Source organism: Ipomoea triloba, chromosome 10, assembly GCF_003576645.1.
Source record: "Ipomoea triloba cultivar NCNSP0323 chromosome 10, ASM357664v1".
Classification (NCBI taxonomy): domain Eukaryota; kingdom Viridiplantae; phylum Streptophyta; class Magnoliopsida; order Solanales; family Convolvulaceae; genus Ipomoea; species Ipomoea triloba.
In genome coordinates this window covers 24,646,720-24,668,093 of record NC_044925.1, presented here as the reverse complement: position 1 = coordinate 24,668,093, position 21,374 = coordinate 24,646,720, and the positions used below count along the sequence as shown (strand labels likewise).

The window sequence follows — 21,374 nt, the reverse complement described above, 5'->3', positions numbered from 1 at the left end:
AGTTGAACTGGTAAAAATGTATTTAATTATGAGTTTGAAATATGAGTACTAATTAACAAAACGAGTTAAATGTGTATAGCTTACCTAATAAGTGGTTAAAATACTACTTATAGTACAAAAACAATGTGAAAGGTAAAAGAATAAAAAAGACTTTTGAATATACAAAAATTAGAGAAACAGATAAGCCAAAGAGTCAAGTCAATTAATTATTGTTCGCAAGCAAGCAAGTAGCGCCGAGAAAGGGCTTAGCTACGGCTAAGCTAGCGAAGGCGAGTTATAGTTTACCTTTTAGAGAGAGAAACAGAAAACTTGCAAGAGAGAGAAAGCGGGGACTACACTCAACTCCCTCAACGCCGACGTCATCAATGAATGCTGCCTCGTCCCCTATAAATCCCTCCCCTTTCCCTCCCTTTTCCCACTTCATAAACCTAATTCCTCATCGGCCATGGCAGAAGAATTCCTCGAATCGGAGATCGTGTTCCCGGAGAGCGTCAACGATAACGGCTACGCCGTTGACGAGGAGCGGAGCTTCTCCGGCGACTCGAGAGAATCGCGGAGTAAGAAGCAGAGGAGGAGAACGATTAAGATGTCTGCGGCGGCGGAGAGGAGAGAGACGAATTCTCTTCCGGTGAATATTCCGGCGGAGTCGTGGTTCCGGTGCGTGGATGTGGAGGCGGAGTTGTTCGGCGAGGAGGAGGAGGAAATGGTGCCGCCGCACGTGATCACCGGCCGGAGAATCGCCCGGAAAATGATGTCATTCTCCGTCTGCACCGGGTACGGGAGGACGTTAAAGGGAAGGGATTTGAGTGAAGTAAGGAATTCAATTCTTAGAATGACTGGCTTTCTCGAAGCGTAGCTTCTGAGATTAGTATGAATAATATCTAAATGTAATTATTTTTAAAAAGAAAAAAAAAACTCAATAATAATGAGAGGAAGAGTTTAACAACGAACAAACGTATAGCGTTTTCGTTCAAATTAATCACTACTTTTCATTGTCACATATTGGAGTACAAAATTATAAAAATGCCAAAAACAAATCCCATCACTCAGAAAGGGAAAAGAAAATAGAAATCCAAATATTAAATTTCAAAAAAAAAAATAGTTTTTTCAATTTGAAAATATTGGGAATTTCCAATGCTTGAGAAATACAAGACACGGCATCATAAACTATCCTATAAATTTGATTGTATGTAATTGTACATTTTAAATTACTATTTGTATATCGTGTTGTAATTTTCTTATAAATATTTTATGATTGTTTATTATTCCTTACATGTTTAATTATTTTTTTTTGGTAAATCTTGCATGTTTAATTATGTGTATGCACAACATATAATGAATTTACCATAGTTTAGTGCTCTATGCCTCTATCTTTGCAATATTGCATGCCATGATGTGATAACTTATGCATGCCACATGATGATGCTATGCATGCTTATGTTACATATTGCTTGTCCATAATTCACACACTTCATAAATGAAATAGAATGTAGTTACAATTTTCCTCATAATTAAAAAAAAAAAAGAATTTGATGTATCACTTCTCTAATGTTTTATTAAAAATTTGTTATTCTCAATCATTTTAGTTAAACTTAAAATTATGACTATTGTACTTCCTGTATCAAGTACAATTAAAAAACGAGATAAGATATTGTGATAACAATATTCTCATAGTTATATAACTCAAAGTCTACACCATTCAATCATTCACTTTAGTATACAAAATACAAAAGTCATTTATGTTGATCAACACAACATTATTATTATTATTATTATTATTATTATTATTATTATTATTATTATATCAGAAAACATTTAGAATCATCAAATAGATAAGATAGAGCTGTTCACTAGAGAAATGTGAAACCTTTCATCCATCCCTTTATTCTATTTTGCACTTTTTTTTTCTTTCTTCCACTAAGAGACAAATGTAGCATTTCCCAATTGAATTGAAACTTTCCTTGTTTATTTCTTTTTTTTTTTTGGAAAAAAATCAGTTTCAGACTTTCAGTTCCACAAGAATAATTAACTTGGATTGACCAAAACTACGTGCCCTTACTATTGATGTCACAATCATGTAAAGGATATATCCACATGAAATATAGTCCCACAGAAAACAAAATAAATTCCATTGATGTGAAACCCACAAGCACTTAGGTTTCAATGCATCTAAATTCTAAAAATCCTATCCAAAATATAAAAATTTAAAAGAATATGCCCTGCAATGACTGATGTGAGCCATTGGCAACAATCAAGGGTGATCATGTGACCATTTCAAGGCAGAAAGTGAAACCTGGGAATCATAGAAACAAAGACAGTTGAAGAAAAAAAGATGCTTAAACTGTTAAACAATACAGCACAGACAAAAACAACATATTATTCCACTCACCTATAAAACAGACAATATTTGAGCAGTGACAGCTGCAGGGTTGAACTCATACTTGTTCAATGTATGTATCTGTGTATGTATATTGGTATCAGTTTTTGGTTCTACGACGCACTGAATATGGACTTGGCTTGGTTGGTTGATACGCGTATTTGTTGAGATCCATATCCCTCGATGAACTTAAGCAAGGAGGCGAGGCGATATTAGATGCTACTGTTAAAGAGAATATATGTATGAAGAAAAAGTATAGTTTAGAGTTTACCTGCTGTGGCTTGCGTTTCTGATGTCCTTCAATGGGGGACGAAGACCACTGGCACGAGAACCATTTGATGTGAATTTAAATGAGGAGATCACTGAAACAAATCTTTCCATTGATTTTTCAGCTATTTCGCAATACTGGCCTATGTGAGAAATGTTAGAACCAAACTTCCCATCTTCAGATTTCGGTTCTGTAGCTGAACCATACTCATCAGTTGCGGGATTTACTGAAATATAGAAATTTTATATGGAGCAATAAGTAAGCCATCAAAGTAGTTCTAGTTTAAGAAAATCCAAAGCTTTACTCACTTCAAATTTATGCTTTGTGATGCTTCAAAGTAAATGCAATAAAATGTCTCAGTTTGAGAATCAGGCTTACTTTGATCTTCTGTTGGGGAAGTATCAGCCAAGATATTACCAGCTCTTACAGTGTCCTGAATAAAAGAAACGAGCAATAAGAAATCAGAAGAGTTGAATGAAGGAGGCTATCAATTCGAGCAAGACTTTAACATTGTGTTGAAGGTGTTTAAAAAATAAAAAATAAAAAATAAAAATCAGAGGGTACTTACAGTTTCGATATCATTATTGAATGTAACCTTTCTCTTTCTCGACTTTCCTTTGTAGAAGTCATGGCTTAAAGAATTCTCAGGGTCACAAATCTCATCAGCAGTGGCTTCTTCTGCTAAGAGCTTTCCATGTTCTTCGTCTTGGCCATTTCTGTTTACTGAACTCTGCTGCTGAAAATATGAGCTTCTTACAACAACTCTTCTGTTTTCTGTTTTCGTTTTGCTATCATCTGCACAAAGAACCAAGCATATGTTTATATCTTAGGGGTAACATCATTAGGCTAATCACTATATTATGTTTACCATTTTCCTCTGCAGAATTGTGCTGAAAATTGGAACTCCTCACAGTAGGTTTTCGGAAAATTGTTTGCATTTTTCCTTTGCTTGCCTCTGAAGCAGAAAGGGATTCTTCATCACAAACAATGCGAGGGTATTTACCAGAAACAGATTCATCCAAGTCCACCTCACTTTCTTGATTATTTTCCTTCCCATTCTTTGGCAAAAAATAGGAACTTCTTACAACTACTTTTCCATTCTCCGTAATAATCTTGCTTTTGGCTAAACCCGAAGCCCGCTCCTTATGCAACACAACACAAGGCTTGTAGATTGAATGTTGAAATGGAGCAGATTGCGTTCCTTGGCCATTTGTGAAGTCTTCTTTCTCGTGAATTCCTATATCAAGAACAAAAGGGGAGTATTCAATCATAGCTGTCAACACTCAACGCAAAATCTTCGAGTGTTCTACTGTCCAAAAAAAAATTGGGGTAGATAGTTTGTTACTTAACACTTACCAATACTAGTTTCCAAAAAGCAAGAACTTTTTGCAGTGGTAGAATCATCCATCTAAAAAAAGGAACGAACAATCAGTGGCATACTTGACTAGAATTCAACAGCTGAGTTGCGATTAATATGTACCAATTTATTTACACGGTTTTCCTCCAGAAGAACAGACGAATTCTGAGGCACGGGCGGTGACACTGGTGAGCTCCCTAATTCACATGAATTAGCTCCTGCATTACAGTCTAGCAATGAACTAGGTGATCCGTCCTCTGGATTTGGATCAATAGGGGTGATTCGAGGGGGCCTGAAACTTTTTTTCGCTTCAAGGGAAGCAATACCTTTAGATGCTAAGGAGACACACCATTTGCAAATAACACAGCAGTTTTTAAGATATACATGTTTATGTAAATCAAGGCTCAATACAAATACAATCTGAATTTAAAAACTATTGTATCTCACTGGGTTATGTATGTGTGTAAGTAAAACATAAACATAGAGAGCCAAGTAATGAACAATAGGATACAAAAATAGTTGGTTAGGAGATTCTTTTGTGCAGGCAAATCAAGCTTTTTGCTTTGGCCTTCAAGCTTGAAGTTCTTCAGCTGATTAGTTTGGCTATAATCCAACTCAGTGCCAGGGCATTCTTTCTGGTTAATGGAAATTCTATGAGTTAAAAAATAATAAAGACCAAAAAGAAATATGCAGACACAGAACAGTGCTGACATTCAATTAATAAACATTTCCAACAAAAGAGAAAATCTTTAAAAACTAACGAGTCTAATTGATCCCTGAAATGGCATTTTGGTTAAAGGATCAAGGTCACCCCTTGCTATGCCTTTAGCAACTTCTGGAGGTAGCATTGTATTGTTAGTTAAGGTACACGGAAAATAGATTCGCAACAAAGTGGAAATTTATGCTTTTCAGATAATAAGATTGCACGACGCATAATATTGCAAGGATATGGACCAAGGAATTCAATATCTTCATCAGCACCAGCTGGTAACTCAGACAAGTGAACTAGATCTTCAGTAACAGGATCATAAACCAATTGATGCTGGAAGGTCATAATCGCTTTCTTGAAAGATTCCTCATAAAGTGGAGGAACTGCAACAGTATTGTACTTCAAGTGCTTAATTACCTACATCAGCAAACAATTGGATTCAGTCCCTACCATATTCATTTAATGCCAGTGCCAAAATGCAGGCCCGTTAAAAGAGATTTAGCAGATTGTGAAAGGATAAGAAATAATCATCTTTTTCAACATTGGATTCTTCATTCTCACCTTGTCATAACTTCTGAATTTTTTCATCAGTGCATGAGCTTTTTTGAGGCCCATCCCAGGCAAAGACTGCAAATAGTCACAACCACTCAATATGCACATCTCAAGAACCATCTGCTTTGTGAAACCAGTAAAATTTAGATCCTTGTTCTGTTGCAGCATGGAAAATTGAAATTCGACTCCTTGCCCATACTTATCCATTTTGTAAATGATCTGAATATCCAAGCCTCCAAGGTCTTAGAGCACAAAACGAAGTATAACAAAAAGATGGTAGTGAAGGAACTAGGAAGCATGTCACAACATAAAATTGTGTTTTTCTTAATTCCTAGTAAACAATGAACAAGTGCACATAAATAACAGCCAACAGCTTACTCTAGGACACCCGAAGGCTATCAAATCTGAGTCCTCTGTTATAATTGCATCAACCTGTTTGCTGACTGCCAGAAAGGTCATTTCAGCATCTGCCTCATATGGCGCCACAACATATTGTACATTTTCCCGTTTTAAGACCTTCCATATGCAAATATGCAAAGAAAAGTAGTTAACACAGAACTCTGGCATTACAAAAACTATAACACTGTTCACCACTACCTGTATCAGGTCATAAGCCACTGAAGGTGATATGTCAACTGCCTTTTGGTAGCACTCATAAGCAGCAGACTGATTTCCATTAGATTCATGCTCAATGGCCCGAGAGAGACTTTCCTTCCTTATTCTGTTTTTGAAATGAATACAGAATTTGTAAAATGGTCTCCTATTTGAATAGCATGCTAAAATCTTCCCAAAAAATAACTCTTGGTCTCTTTTGTAATGATCAATAAGAGCATATCTTCCATTATCATTTACCCTTACCATTATGGAATCAAGGAATATTAAGATCATTACACAGAACAATTTTTCCATTGCCCATTTATGCATCAAATATAAGGTGCTTTGACTAACTGAACAAAACTGAATGAAGGAAACTTGATGTAAACTGAGTATGCTGGTACCTTGCACGCTTATTCTCTTGCTCACCCTTCATTGGCAAGAAACCTCCATCAAACACCATAATAGGCTTAACACCATAATGCCGCAACAAGTTTACTCTATGCATGCAATAGCTAATGTGCCTAGCAAACATTAGTAAAGTCCAAAGTTAGATGATTATCTGATGAACATACTGCAAAGTCCTTTCTTTAAATTCCCTATTTTGCTAAAATTCCTCTGTACTGATAGCACTGAAAGAAAATGACAAAAGAAAACTATAGCCTACAACCTCAAAAATTTTTATTTTATGTAAAACTCTGACTTTCTAAAATCCTAATTGCACACCCATCAAGCATGCAAATAAAACAAACAAAAAAGACATTGGGCAAGGGGCAACCCCAGCCAAGTTAACTGGACTGTTAACTTGGTAACCACAATGTTCCATGTTCGACTCCCTATGAGAGCGGCCAATTAGCCTTCTTGGTTTGAGCTGGTCGGGCAACCTATACTAGTTTATATCTTTGTGGTCCTTTGTCAAAAGACGGGGTTTACCCCGTGCACACCCTCAAATATTGGCTGTGGGATTCCTTCATCACCAAAAAAGAAGGCATTCTGCACATAGTATAACCAATAAAACTATAACAAAACATCATAAACACACATTTGGCGAATTTAAAACTATGCAAATCGTTTATGTATGAACATTCGCATATGTTCAGAGATTAGCAATTAAAAATGACAGAAAGATAACAAAAGAAAGAGAAAAGGAAAACAGCAGAAACCCAGCTCTAGAGATAGACAACCCATGTTATAAATTACTCCAAATGTATAGATAAATGAAGTACATAAAAAAAAAATATGTACTTGGAAGTGGGGAGGCCTTTGCAGAGCTCTTTGCTACAAGAGAGAGCGCCCTTGTGGAGCCAAGAATAGGTGTCCACGGCGACGCAACAGCCGTCCAAGTCCTTGATGTGAATGGACACCATTATCGATTTCAACAACGGCAGCAGTCCCTGAATGCCCATCGTACTCCTCCCGCCGGCGACGGGATTTATTGGGTCTCAGCTCAAATTCTTGAAAATGTGTTTCAGCTGCAATGGCTGTTGCTGCCCTTCCCCAACACTAATCCGATTCAAAGAGAGAGAGAGAGAGAGAATGGAGGGAATGGAGGCGGGAAACTTTTGGGGAACAGAAAAGATAGGGCAGAAATAATATTTTGAATTCTTACGGGGAACTAAAATTCAGAATTTCAGATACTCCGTTAATACGGGGTAATATTTCCAATATTACTATCTTAATTATTGACTATTAATTATAGGGAGAGTCTCTTCGTCTCTAGTCGGAGATAAAGACACGAAGCTGGTGTTTGTTTTTTTAAATAATATTTAAAAAAAATATTTTAAATTTAGGATGACCTGAAACTTGTAAATGGGACAAGTTGCATAAAATGGGTTAGTAAACTTAGTCTAAAGATTTGTATTATGGTATGTAATTCGATGACATATTTGACACTTATTCCACTGATAAGCTATTTTTCTTGTGAATCTCAATACAAATGTCTACATCAAGATTTTATGTATGAGAATAAAAATGAAGAGTAAACATAATATATTAATATTTTCCTTTAGGTTAATACCATCTTAGATTGGCATAAAGTAATATATTACACTTGCTTCTTTATTCTTCTTTTTTTTCTCACAATAAATATAAATCTCTTGACCTCAAGAAAGAATAATAGGTATATTGAAATCAGAGACAAGAATGGTCTTTGAGAGAAACCAACTACATTAACATGACAGAAAATGAAATGAAGAGTTATAACATTAGGGTGCACTGTATTGCATATTGGAGGACAGAACAATACTAAATTCAGTGCAACCATAGCACATTTGTAAGGAAATATGTTGCACAAAGCAAAAGACAGCAAAAACTTTGCCCCAAAATCATAGTGACCACTGGAAAACTAGCACATAAGGTCTAATACTCGGAATATTTCCCATTGACGATATCTTGCAGTTGGTTGATATGAACGTGCAGGATTGATTATACTGTGTAACGATTCTTGGCGCCCCTGTCAAGTCTCTTTGCATCGTCCTACAAAAACGATATAATTACTTTACCAGCAAGGAATACTAACAAGACCTTGGCATTTTGGCACGATTAAAGATAAGTAACTTACATGAAATATGAAGCCAATTGTGTCTTTGTAATCCAGAAACTCCTTCCATTGCTTCCCAATACTAACCTGCAAATAGGAAAAGATAACAGTATGATATCTTGACATTGTTGTATTGGCCAAAAAAGGAAGAAAATCAGAACCCCAATGGCAAAAACCCGTGAGGATACAAGTAGCAACTTTACCATTAACAGCCAAAAGGACCTACCACAGAAATAGCAAGTTTGGAAGGAATAAAGATTTGGACATTAGTATCACAAGGATAACCACATAAAAGCTTACGGGGATTCAAGTTGTTCAAAAAAAAGTAGCAGACTAGCAGGACAATTGTAGAATAGCAGAGAAAGGATGTACATAAAATGATAGAAGAACCTTAACTTGGTCCAGATTCAGGATTTTATATATTTCAAAGGTATCATTAACTAATAAGCATTTTATTTCCATTACTTATATTTGGTCACCATAATATTTTGTTATTAAAGCTTTTAAAAAATCAACCATCCAACTTAATTTCTCAAAACAAGCATCTTAATTGCGACTTGCGAGTAGGATAATTTCCTTCTAGCAAAATACCTGAGCTGCTTCATTTGCAGCATTTTTGGTCCACACCGCTATTTTTTCCTGTCTAGCACGGACATTGACCACAGCTCCACATATTTCATCTCCATGGTCAAATTGTTCTCCAATCATTGCCAACAACTAATTGAAACCCATAATCAAAAAATTAGTCAATAAAGAAGCTTAGAAATCATTCCAGAGATGTATTAACTAAATAAGCTTAACATACCGTATACAGCCAGCAGGTGTCAGATTTCCCCTTTTGAAAGGTCATTGTCCACTTTCCTCCATTAGCACAGACTGGATCTTCCCATTTTGGCTCGATTTTATTCTTGAAACAATGGAAGTCTGCCCCTACAGACAACTTGCTCGGATGGTGTATATTATTGTAAACACTGTAAGCAAAGTTATATAGGGAAACCAATTCTCAGATGGATATAGAAGCACAATTCAAAATAATCCAACCCAAAGAATCTGAAACAATCTATATTCAAATGCATAGATCATCACATCTTACCTATAAGGCATTCAAATCGGTGTATCAATGTTACGTGGTAAAGTGGTAAACACTACATTTTAATCTCAATATCTCATGAAGGCAATTATCCCGACACCAAACAAAAACACAAAATTGAACATAAATAGTCAATTTCCTGTTTTTGCTTTTGTTTCCTATGTCCAGCCATTATAGCACCCACCCCTGAGAGGGGGTTAAGTGACAACAAATTCCTCAAGAACTCACCAAAATTCTCCCATATGAATGCTATATTTTGAATTCTATAAACCACACCGAACAATTGATAGATCTACTTCATTTCTTTGGTTTTACAACACATAAAGAATTATCAAACCAAATAGAAATACACAAACCCTAGATAATCAGTTTTCTCTGGCAATCCATATAACTATTATATTGAAAATCAAGGGCGAAAAATCGCGCATCAAATCAAAATCAAACAAAAATACAAACTAAAGAGTACCTCCAAAAATCTTCAACGGTGGAGAAAGTATAGATGGGTTGAATATTGCTGCCCCAAGTGGTCTGTTTGGATTTGGCAGAGGGGTTATCAAACCAGAAGGTCCAAGAGTTCTCTAATGGGTGCTTCGCAGTCAAGCCCTTGTCGGGGTTGGGAATTTCGTTGGAATCGCCCACAATCTCCCCTTCCTCCGGCCCATCTCCCGCCTCTCCTCCGTCGCTGGGCCTAGCTGATGATGACGACTTCTCGAGTTCCTCCGGTTTGGTCGATTTCTCGATTTCTTCCACCATTTTTAGGGCTGTGATGTTGATTCTCAGAGATTTTTGAGGTGAACGGAAAATCGCAAACTGATTTCTTTCTTCGGCCTTCGAGAAATGAAACTTCGCCGAGTAAAAATTCTCGCCGCCTTCATAGAGGTACTATATCAACCTAGTCTTAGCCCTCTGTTGCTTTGCCACTTTGGTCCTCATGACTGGGGGCAATTTTGTCAATTCAAACATAATTGACATTTTCGCCTTTTTATCGTCAAATTTAAAAGTCACTTTAATTTTTTCTATATACGTTGAAAAGACTATCATTTGTCGTAGGATACATACTGATATATGGGACCAACAATAATGTAGTATTATGAAAAGTTGGAGTGTAAATCGGGATACCGGGTGCCACTAAACCACAAGGTCTTTGGCCATAGATGTCGTCCTTAAATAGCTTTAATAAAGTTCAAATAAGGGTGATACTTTGATAGCATAAATTAGACTATGGATAGTAGCCTAGAGTTACACTACAAATCATAAATTATGATATGAAAATGTATTGATTTTATATGGTAAAAAGACGAGTGGTAAATGATAAAAAGAACAGTTTAATCAACTAGTGGAACAATGAGTAGCCTAACTTTTTTTTAATAATATTAACCCTGTTACATGTAGTATTTGTCTATATATACTTTTTTTTTTAGTATTATTGATCATGTTACATGTAATATCTCCATATATACTTCCTCAAAGTACTGAAGCCCAAAAAGACTCATGACCTTCTATTTGGGAAGTCACTTCATGCCCGTTTGACCACAAGATCTTTGGGAGAAGCCTAGTTAGTGTTGTGAGTAGAAAATGCTTAGGGGAGCTATAAGGAATTGAACTCACTTATAAGTTGAACAAAAGCAACTATAAACTAAAATTGAAATTAACTTTTTCTTTTTAAATAATAGCATAGTCCAAATGTTGTGACTCTACTTCAAAAATTCAATACTTATTGTTATATTTACACATTTTAAATTTGAAACTTTACTGTAAGTTCTAAAATCTGCATCATTCAAGTAGAAAAGTTGTCTAATTAGCTGAGGTTGTCTGAAGTGCAACCAAAGATGCATACACCCCATCAGGCCTTGTCATGAGCATATCATGTGTCCCATTTTCAACAATACCCCCATTTTTCACTACTGCAATCACATCAGCATCTCTGATCGTGGTTAGCCGATGAGCAACAACGATGGTCGTTCTGCAAACCATCACTCGGTCTAACGCGTCTTGCACTATGCGTTCAGATTGCACGTCCAACGCGCTAGTCGCCTCGTCCAGGAGAAGGATTCTCGGGTCTTTCAGTATTGCCCTGGCAATGGCGATTCGTTGCTTCTGGCCACCCGATAACTGAACCCCTCGTTCCCCAACCGGGGTGTCATAGCCCTCGGGCAATGATGAAATGAAGCTGTGTGCATTGGCAGCCTTTGCTACTGCAATGATCTCGTCCTCGGATACTTCTTCTTGCCTGCCATATGCGATGTTTGAACGGATTGTTTCGTTGAACAAAACGGGCTCTTGGCTAACCAATCCCATTTGTTTCCTTAACCATCTTATGTTGAGGTTTTGGATTTCAACCCCATCTAGATATATGCAGCCACTGTTGGGATCATAAAACCTCTCTGTTAGGCTTATCACAGTTGACTTCCCACTGCCACTTTCTCCAACAAGGGCAACAGTCTGCAATAGGTCCAAAGAGTAAGGTAAAAAATTTAAGTGAGGTTTGCACACTGATTGAAACAGAGAAAAAAAAAAAAGCAAAGCAAAAATAAAATATAAATCAACCAAATCTTGTAGTTGGGGGAGAGACGAGAGTTTAGGTGGGACCATGCCCCCACGTAAAAAGTGGAGATTGATTTAGACCATATTTGGTAACATAATTAGCTTATCAGTCAATTTTGACTTTATTTGGCCACTTTTTCGATAAGCTTTTTGAGAAAGTCATTTTGCATGTAATCAGCTATCAACTAACAGCTAATTTACCAAACACTTTTCTGCAATCAGTTAATGCTATCAACTAGTCAAACTCAGTAACTCAATCAGCTAATAGATATTTACCAAACACCCCTTAATCCATTCATTTGGATAGATCAACGGTTGAAGGTTGGTGAAAAATAAGGGAAAAAGAGAGTCAATTTTATAAATATTGCAAACTTTCAAGTTTGCAATAATTATAAAATTAACCTTGTGTTTTTTTTTTAACTAAAATCTTCAACCATTGATGAACTTTGATGGATGATTGTTAGTCCACGCTTTTTAGTTTTTACAAGAAGGTTCTGTTCTCATTTGAACTTATCCCTTGTAGTTAGGTCAAAATAGTTTAGTAAATCAAATGAAAAAAAGAGGTTCATCATTTAACTTGGTATTAAGCTACTTTCAAGGAAATATGCTTGGATTTGCATTATGCCTCTCCATTCTATAATCTTTTAACTCAATCTAAATAGGAGTAAATTGATGCATATGTACCTTTCCTGCAGGAATAGTCAAGCACAGATCTTTAAAGATTTCAATGTCTGGCCTTGATGGATATCTAAAGCTTACGTGACGAAACTCAATGTCACCTTTGACAGTGTCCAACGTGATGCCTTCATTGCTTCTCGAATCTATGTCGGGTTTGTTTTCAAACATTTCAAATATAGAAGCAGCCGACTCCTTGGATTTCTTAAAGTCAGAAAAGAAAGTGCTGAACTGGGAAAATCCTGTGGATGAAAGAACTAGAGAGAAGACAACCTGCATACAGCTTGGTCTGTTAAGTGAAATGCAGGTTAGATTAATTCGAGTTGAAATGAGAAACGATGCACGCGAGCAACTACTCACCTTGAACACTTCATAGACTGTTGCGTTGCCATGATTTATAAAAACAGCTCCAAGGTAGAAAGCTAATGCATATGTGGAGTATATCATACAATTACCAAAGCCTAGACCAGTTCCACTCAGAAGTCCAAGCTTGAAACCGTGTTTCCTTGGGGCTTTACATTTTCTTCTGTACATTTCCATCACCTCATCTTCGGCACAAAATGATGCAACAGTTCTAATACTCCCAATAGCATCGTTTGCAACCTGACTCGCATCTTCATACATCACCTGCAATGAGTTAGTTAGACATCAGATTTTGCCCAAACATCTGTTGGCGTCGGCTGGGTTAGCCGAGTTCAGCCCCTGCTCGATTCAAGACGTGGCGTTTTGGCTTACATGGAGGGATGTGGTTAAATGATTATTGTCCACCTACTTATCACCAATTGGTTTTAAGTAAGATATGGCAACCAGATGACCAAAGAACTCTGTGGTTAAGTGTGCTTGACTTACAGCAGTCACAGATAGTGCAGAGATCCAACAACATCCTTAATATGTAATGGATACAAGGGTTGTTTTGGTAAAAAAAAAAAATTACCTTATCGTCAACAATGGATTTATTGAAGACCTTCGCTGTTATAAATTCTTGAAAAGCTATTAACGGCACAATAGCCAAAATAATGAGTGTTAGCCTCCAATTCGCATAAAAGGCTATCGTCAAACCGGATATCAGAGTTGCTAAATTTTGAACAACCAGAGCTAATGCATCTCCCACTATATTTCTCACAATTGAAGCATCAGTGGATAACCTTGCACCGACTGCCCCACTGCAATAACAAAAGATTCAGAGAAGCTGGAACTTCAATTCGAAAGTTTATAACCATTATTATGCTTACCTTGTATTTGCAGGATCGTCAAACCAGCTGATATCTTGGTGAACCACCTTTGCAAAAGTCATAGAACGAATCCGCTGTATTAGTTTCGAGCCTGCAACTCCAAACAAATAATGTTGTGCCGGTCCAGTTATCAGTGCAACTACTCCAAGAACTACGGACATAAGTGCCCAAAATCTGGAATTCTTCTTTAGCTCATCTGGAGGTTGAAAAAAAATTTCAATAATCATTGACATCAAGAGTGCAAGCAGAGGAAAAAATACGCCATGTATGGCTGCAGCAATCGACCCAAGTAGCAACACTGGAATTTCAGGTTTATTTAGTGAGGCTAGAGATGTCAATGGACTAGTGTGTTCCTTGTTCTTGTTTTCCCCAATTGTCCCTCCAATTTCTATACTTCCCTCCGATCCCAACCTGTCATGGATGTCAACCACCCCTGTAACTCCAAAGCTAAGCGTAAGGGACGATAGATTACTTAATGACCTTATGCTTGCAGACCTCTTTAGAGACAGTCTTCTGCTCGAGACAGACAGCCTCCTGCTTGAACTATCCATATATACTCTATCGTTTCCTTTTTGTATTTCCTTTTGAGCGGTGCTGTCAACCTCTTTACTCCTTTCTTGCATCTGAACTAGTTGGGAATATGCTCCATCAGGATTTTTCATCAGTTCATCATGAGTTCCTGTTATTTAGTTTGAAAACGAGTATAAGGCTATGTTTGGTAAACTTAGCTAGAAAGGTAGCTGAAAGCTGAAAAGCTATAAGCTAGAAGCTGAAAACTGAAAAGTTGTTAATGGAATTGGCACTCCTAACTAAATAAAAAGATTAAGGTACCTTGCTCTATTAGTTTACCGAGATGGACAACTGCAATGAGGTCAGCATTTCTAATAGTACTTAGGCGATGGGCTACAACCACAGTTGTCCTGCTTTTCATAACATTCGTAAGGGCACCTTGAACAATGCGTTCAGATTCAACATCCAAAGCACTTGTTGCTTCATCAAGAAGAAGGATTTTTGGGTTTTTCAAAATTGCCCTGGCAATGGCAATTCTTTGCTTTTGTCCCCCCGATATCTGAGTACCGTGTTGGCCTACCATTGTGTCGACCCCCTACAGAAAGAACCCAATGGAAGTAATAACACAGAATCGAAGTTAGTTACAGGTTCAAAGAGTTGTAAAAGTGAAGATCAATTTTACCTTGGGAAGCATGTCAATAAATTTTGCAGCATTAGCAAGCTCAATCGCATTTCTAATCTCTTCTTTAGACGCATACCCTTTTCCACATATTATGTTCTCTCTTATGCTAGTTGCAAACAAAGCAGGTTCTTGACTTACAAGCCCCATTTTTGCCCTTAACCACTTGATTTGAAATTTCCTTACATCAATGCCATCCAAATATACACCTCCAGCTTGAGGGTCATAAAATCTTTCTAATAAACTAATAACTGTCGATTTCCCACTTCCGCTTGGTCCAACTAAAGCTACAGTTTTGCCACTCGGCACATATAGTGAGAATCCAGAAAAAATTTGAATGTCCGGTCTGGCTGGATACTTGAAGAACACATCTTTCAGTTCGATTTCTCCCTTGATATCTTCCAACACAATCCCGTTAGGGTCATATGCATCAATTTGTGGTATACGCTTAATAGTTTCAAACACCTTATATGCTGCAGCTTGGCCTTCTGCGAATGCACTCAGGCAAGGAGATACCTGACCTAATGAACTGATTCACAAAAGAACTAATAGCAGTTAGGTTATAAAGGTTATGCTTGGCAGAACTTATTTAGGAGCTTATAGCTTATTTTAAGCTACTGATAAGCTATAAATTTTGTTTAGGCTATGTTTGGCAAACCTAGCTGAAAAGGTAGCTGAAAGCTGAAAAGTAGCTGAAAACTGAAAAGCTATAAGCTCGAAGCTGAAATCTGAAGAGCTGTTAAGCTAGATGTTATGCTTAAAAGTGTTTGGTAAAATTAGCTTTTTGATAAGCTGATAAATGTAAAAAGACTAAAAAGGACATCTTCATACAATTTAAATAGTTTTAAATTTAAATAGGTTTATTTATATATTAAAATATAAAATAGTAAAATCAATATATTTTAATAAAATATAAAGTAAGAACATATATTTGAAAACATATAAAGTAAAATAAAATGTTTATAATTCATAAGATTAGTTCATACAAAAATCAATGTTCAAACACAAATGTCAAATTGAAATTACAACCAAACATATTGAAGAGAAAAAGTCAAAAAGGTTTAGCCAAAAAGGTTTTAATTGGGAAAGGTAAATGATGTCATTTCTTTAAAATAATAAGGTTAAAGATGGAAAAAAGGTTAGGAAGCTACTAGCTTATTTTGAAACGCTACCTAAGATAGCGTTCAAAAATAAGCTCTTATTTGAAGATACTAGCTTATTTTAGGAACATTACCAAACAGAGCTTATAGCTTATTAGTAGCTTAAAATAAGCTATAAGCTCCTAAATAAGCTCTACCAAACAGAGCCTTAATGTTCCCAAAATAAGCTAGTAGCTTAAAATAAGAGCTTATTTTGAAACGGTACTTTAAGTAACGAATTCATTCGATTCAAATTAAAGTCTCTCGTGCTTACCCTCCACCCATCATAACAGCTACAAGGACACTCATGACATCTCCACCTTCATATCCTTTCTTCAAGATCAATATAGCTCCATACCAAATGGCAAATCCATACGAAGAAAAGACAATGCACAATATAATACCAATTCCAATTCCCGAAGCCAGCCCTTGCTTGACACTAGCAGCATAGGCTTCTCGAAGCTTTGTATTGTATCTTTGAATTGCTTGTTCCTCCCCGGTGTAAGACACAACCTATTGGCATCATAAAACACCACAAGGCCGGGGAGATTGATAAAACATCGGGAAAGCATATGTAAACTTGTAAAGCCTTGTATCGTTGATCTTAAAAGCTTACCGTTCTAATTCCCCCTACTGTTTGTTCCACCACATTCCCGGCTTCAGTATATGCAACTTGAACATTGCTAGACATTTTCGACATGGTATATATCGAAAATGCTATGCCAATTCCAAGTGCAGGCAGGCATGCAAGCATGACAAGAGTGAGAAGCCATCCTTTCACCATTGCTGCCACAAAGCTTCCAATGAATGTTGTTGCAAATTGAATAAACTTTCCAACCTGCAACATTCAACTTATTATAAGTAATATCTAACTCAACCAACAACCACCTCCACATCCCTTCCCGCCTTTTTTCCCATAAGAAATTAAGATAAAATTTAAAAAAAAAAAATTTAAAAAAAATCCCAAGTCTACCGAGGTATGCATAGAGTAAACTCCGCTGATCGGCTTAAACCATGAAGGCCAATGGCCCGCTCCCACTACGAGTCGAACTTGAAACCTTATGATCGACTCAAAAAAAAATCCCAACTAGTAATCTTGTAGTTACAAAACCAACAATCTGACCAACTTGGCTAGAATTGTCTCATTTCCTTTTTGTGCTTAAACCATGAAGGCCAATGGCTGGCTCCACTAGGAGTTGAATTTGTAACTTTCTGATCGACTTAAAAAAGAAATATCAACTTGTAATCGGTTACCAAATCAACAATCTGACCAACTTGACTGAGATTGTCTCATTTCCTTTCTGTTTTAACAATAAAGAAAGCATCCACACACGCATTGTTCACAAATTCTAAAGATTGAAAGAGAAATGGCATTGTTTTACCATGCAATCAGTAAATTATATTTAGCAATTTCTCAAAGTGAATGTAATTTCCTTTCCAAATTGGAATTATCAACTAAATTGAGCACCCATAAAAAAATAAAAAACTGAAAATTCCAAATCAGTCTTTCGCTAAAGAAATGTCTGGAAGAGAAAAGGAGTGATAAAATGAAGCTTCAGAACACAAAATGGAGAAAAGATGATTCATTTCAGGACAAAAGTCATAGCAAAAGGAAATTAGTTCAGAGTTGGAACCTTATCGCCAATGGCTTCTCGAATAAGTAGAATGTCATCAGACAATCTTCCGACAATCTCTCCAGTTTTAGCCTCAGTGTCAAAGAAGCCAATGTCTTGTCTTAATATGGTATGCAAATACAATTCTCGGATCCGGGCTGCCTGCCTTTCCGCTGTAACCGTCCAGCATGCCATCTCTGTAATTCAGATGTCCATCTTAATTTCATAACATAATATTGTATTGTATAAATAATTAAAGAGTAATGTTATATTCCTTCATGATTTGTTTTTTTTTTTAATGACATTAGTCCTAACTAAATAGCAATTTTACATTTTATTATGAATTTACATCTTGACGGTTATTTTTATATTTCATTAATAAGTACAAAAAAATACAAAAAAAAAATGTTTTACTTTAATGCTTATGTACTATGCGCCCATCAACCGCTCAATGGACTCTTTGTGACTCATATAATAGTAAAGAAAAATTTAAAGAGTATCCATAGTGATAGTGTTTTCACAATTTTTTATGGTGAGAGTGCTTACATGGAAGTGAGAGAAGGTAATAGTTTGTTCTTCAAGACATGGGTTTTTGTAGAGAGTGAGACCGACAATAGATAAATTTCAGTCACAAATCTCTCGTGTGGTAGGCACAAATGCGCCAAGCAGGCGCATGCACTGCATGCCCCGTTGGGCGCGTCACAAGCGCTGAGACAATTTTTTTATCAGCTTTAATGTTTTCTTTTTCATCTTTTTTTATCTTCCATTTCATATTTTCTTTCTTAATTACACTTACAAAAGCCCAATAAAAACTAAAAAAATAAAAAACATAACTATTATGGTCAATTGGTTATTTGGTTATGGATGCTCTCCTATTAACTTTGCTTTAATTAATTAATCAAGATAAGGAAAAAAAGTCAAAAACTGCTATAATTAATCAAGATAAGGACGGTACGACCGTACGTGTATTCTCTATCGTCTCTAAATTCTAAGCCTACCTAATTGCTCCCTATTAACCAACTTTTAAACGTTTAAATAATATGGAAGCATTTCAAGTCAAACCTTAATTAAGTAAAACCATTATGTATTGCGGACACTTGTACTGCAGCTAAGTATTGTCTTAAATTTGACTTAAATTTTAGGCATTAATTACTTATTATTGTCTTAATCTAAACTTAATATTTATATTACTCGGTTTAACTTATCTTTTTTATTGTATTTAAAGTAAATTCTAGGCATTAATTACTTAGTATTGCCTTAATCTAAACTTAATTTTTATATTACTCGGTTTAACTTATCTTTTGTATTGTATTTAAAGCAAATCGGAATGGTATCAATTCAATTAATGCCTTAAAATTTTTATAATTGCTTTTTCAATTTTTTTTGTTTTTTTTTTAATAATAATTTTGTAATAAGATATTAATTTTTTAACGGAAACGTGAGTACACGAAATGGAAAAAAAAAAATTGAAGAGCAAAAGCTAATAATGAACTTACGTGCAAAAGAACCAATGCCACCACCAACAGCAACGTAAAAGAATTTAAGGGATACCTGCATTTCAATTTAACATATAATGCTTATTGAGTAAGTGTTATGTGAAACATGATACATTAATGCTTTTAAATTAAAATATAATATTTATTTATAAACTTATAAAAAATACTACATTTTAACTATAAAAAAAAACATTATACGCCTCACATAAAACCTACTAATAGTTATTACATTTGCAGTTTAAAAAATATAGAGTAGTAAATTATCAATTACTCAATATAAAAAAAAAAGCATAAAATTCATAAATAAAAATAATAGAAAACTTTATTTATAGTCTCTTATAGTAGTTTTAGTTTTTTTTTTCTAAGTTTTTTTTTTTTAGATTTTTTTTTGTCGTGGTAATATACTCCTTAACTTACAAATAAGTTGTAATTTTAGTCCAAGAGCAACAAAATCATTAAAAATACGTTACAGTTTACTTAATACATGTATATTTGAGTAATTTATTATTTTTCTTCTTTATGACTTCTTCAATTTTGATATTTCATCTCAAAACTAAGAATTGACAACCTACATCCCTAAATTTTTCCTTTTCAATTTTAATATAGCTTCCTTAATTTTTTTTTTTCTCTTATACAAACCTATTAAAATTGAATTTACATTTTGCATATAAAATACAAAAATTGAAGAATTATAAAGGAAAAAATATATAAGAAATTACAAAATGTTAAGAAATTAGATATGCAGGTTAAATGTTAAGTATGCAAATATCAACCAAAATGCTTTCAAATGTTTTGAGAAAAAATGATCAAATAATATCACCTTAAGTTAAAGGAATATTGCAATTGAACACTAAGTGGAAAAAAAAAACATATTCAAACTCATTAAACCAGTGCCAAGGACCTTGTGGTCTGGTGGGATCAAACCCTTCCCTTTATATTATGTGGGAGGTGGTAGGTTCGAGCCTCAGTGGTTCAATTAAGTTATGATTCGACCTGTTTAGCCATGTGTCTTTTTTCATTTTTTAAAAAATAATTTTGTTTTTTTCTTTCTAATTTTTTTTTTAATACAACCGCAACTATTTTTAAAAAAATGATGTTAGTCATGTAAGTATTAACCTGCTAAGCAGGTTATGTTAGAACTCGATTTTATCGATTTAAAAAGTTTAAATAATTTTTTTTTTTTTCATTTAGGAGCTCAATTACACTATGCAATAGTAAGGAGAAAATCTCTCATACATGAGTCTATGAACAGTACAGTTTTGCATACTGAACTTTTAGTTTGATACCTTGGAAACGTTAGCAAGAACGTCATTTGTACCGATCGATTTGGCGAAAGCGTTAATGACATCGCCGAAGAGAAACGAGACGAGAGGTTGCGCCGCCCCAATCGCGACGGCGCCTAATGCTCCGACGATCATCAACGCAACATCAACTCTATCAGCAAACGCAAACACCTTGTAGAAACTCACTTTCTCATCTTCCGGTGATGATTTCTTCCTCGCCGGCATCTCTCCACTCTCCGCCATTTTCACCTATACTCTTTCTCCAAGCTAAACCTAGTTTCGAACTAGTCTTTTGGGGGAAGCACAAAGGAATATATACTAAGTATATATACACACAGACATGCACGGCTATTGCACGCCTGTTTGATATTTGCTTTCTTTGAGTAGTACTCCTAGTTGGGACCAAACTTGTTACGTTGATGGCCAAACTTGTTGATGATACGAATTACGATGGTGAGCTATGGTATAGTAGACTAGGATAGATGGTGTCCATTTCTCATTCATTCCCTCGCCTAACTTCTATCAAACATTCAACCTAAGGGTAGTACGTGTATATATATGATAGCTTCAACGGGGCCGGTTCTGACTTCAGAGTAAAGACGAACTGGGCAACGACATGAATATATATATATATATATATATATATATATATATATATATATATATATATATATATATATATATATATATATATATATATATATATATATATATATA

General features: G+C 35.5%; 4 protein-coding genes across 5 annotated transcripts; 1 reads left to right on the top strand and 3 right to left on the bottom strand.

Annotated features, from left to right (window-relative positions):
• Positions 1-322: 322 nt before the first annotated feature.
• On the top strand, positions 323-954 carry LOC116031958. The gene has a single exon (XM_031274333.1). It carries the CDS (start codon positions 446-448, stop codon positions 854-856), a length of 411 nt encoding a protein of 136 aa, XP_031130193.1. The 5' UTR covers positions 323-445; the 3' UTR covers positions 857-954.
• A 1,071-nt stretch (positions 955-2,025) lies between these two features.
• Positions 2,026-7,392, bottom strand: LOC116032040 (exonuclease 1). Of its 2 annotated transcripts, XR_004100713.1 has the most exons (16): positions 7,103-7,392; positions 6,262-6,381; positions 5,861-5,984; positions 5,642-5,779; positions 5,273-5,482; positions 4,953-5,128; positions 4,764-4,851; positions 4,514-4,637; positions 4,126-4,328; positions 4,002-4,053; positions 3,514-3,882; positions 3,214-3,440; positions 3,024-3,078; positions 2,649-2,871; positions 2,390-2,565; positions 2,026-2,293 (listed from the first exon to the last, which is right to left on the bottom strand). XR_004100713.1 is itself a non-coding variant. In XM_031274428.1 (15 exons), exons 1-15 carry the CDS (start codon positions 7,261-7,263, stop codon positions 2,478-2,480), a joined length of 2,358 nt encoding a protein of 785 aa, XP_031130288.1. In that variant the 5' UTR covers positions 7,264-7,392; the 3' UTR covers positions 2,026-2,477. The 2 variants fall into 2 exon arrangements, 1 of the variants encoding a protein (XP_031130288.1); XM_031274428.1 differs by having other exon boundaries at positions 2,026-2,565.
• A 565-nt stretch (positions 7,393-7,957) lies between these two features.
• On the bottom strand, positions 7,958-10,360 carry LOC116033639 (eukaryotic translation initiation factor 4E-1). The gene is made up of 5 exons (XM_031276396.1): positions 9,953-10,360; positions 9,202-9,367; positions 8,988-9,113; positions 8,418-8,483; positions 7,958-8,332 (listed from the first exon to the last, which is right to left on the bottom strand). Exons 1-5 carry the CDS (start codon positions 10,237-10,239, stop codon positions 8,282-8,284), a joined length of 696 nt encoding a protein of 231 aa, XP_031132256.1. The 5' UTR covers positions 10,240-10,360; the 3' UTR covers positions 7,958-8,281.
• Positions 10,361-11,153: 793 nt separating this feature from the next.
• Positions 11,154-21,170, bottom strand: LOC116032417 (ABC transporter B family member 9-like). The gene is made up of 12 exons (XM_031274954.1): positions 20,661-21,170; positions 19,375-19,429; positions 17,900-18,075; positions 16,882-17,103; positions 16,540-16,778; positions 15,130-15,655; positions 14,769-15,042; positions 13,938-14,616; positions 13,640-13,868; positions 13,066-13,332; positions 12,715-12,978; positions 11,154-11,928 (listed from the first exon to the last, which is right to left on the bottom strand). Exons 1-12 carry the CDS (start codon positions 20,898-20,900, stop codon positions 11,281-11,283), a joined length of 3,819 nt encoding a protein of 1,272 aa, XP_031130814.1. The 5' UTR covers positions 20,901-21,170; the 3' UTR covers positions 11,154-11,280.
• Positions 21,171-21,374: the final 204 nt, after the last annotated feature.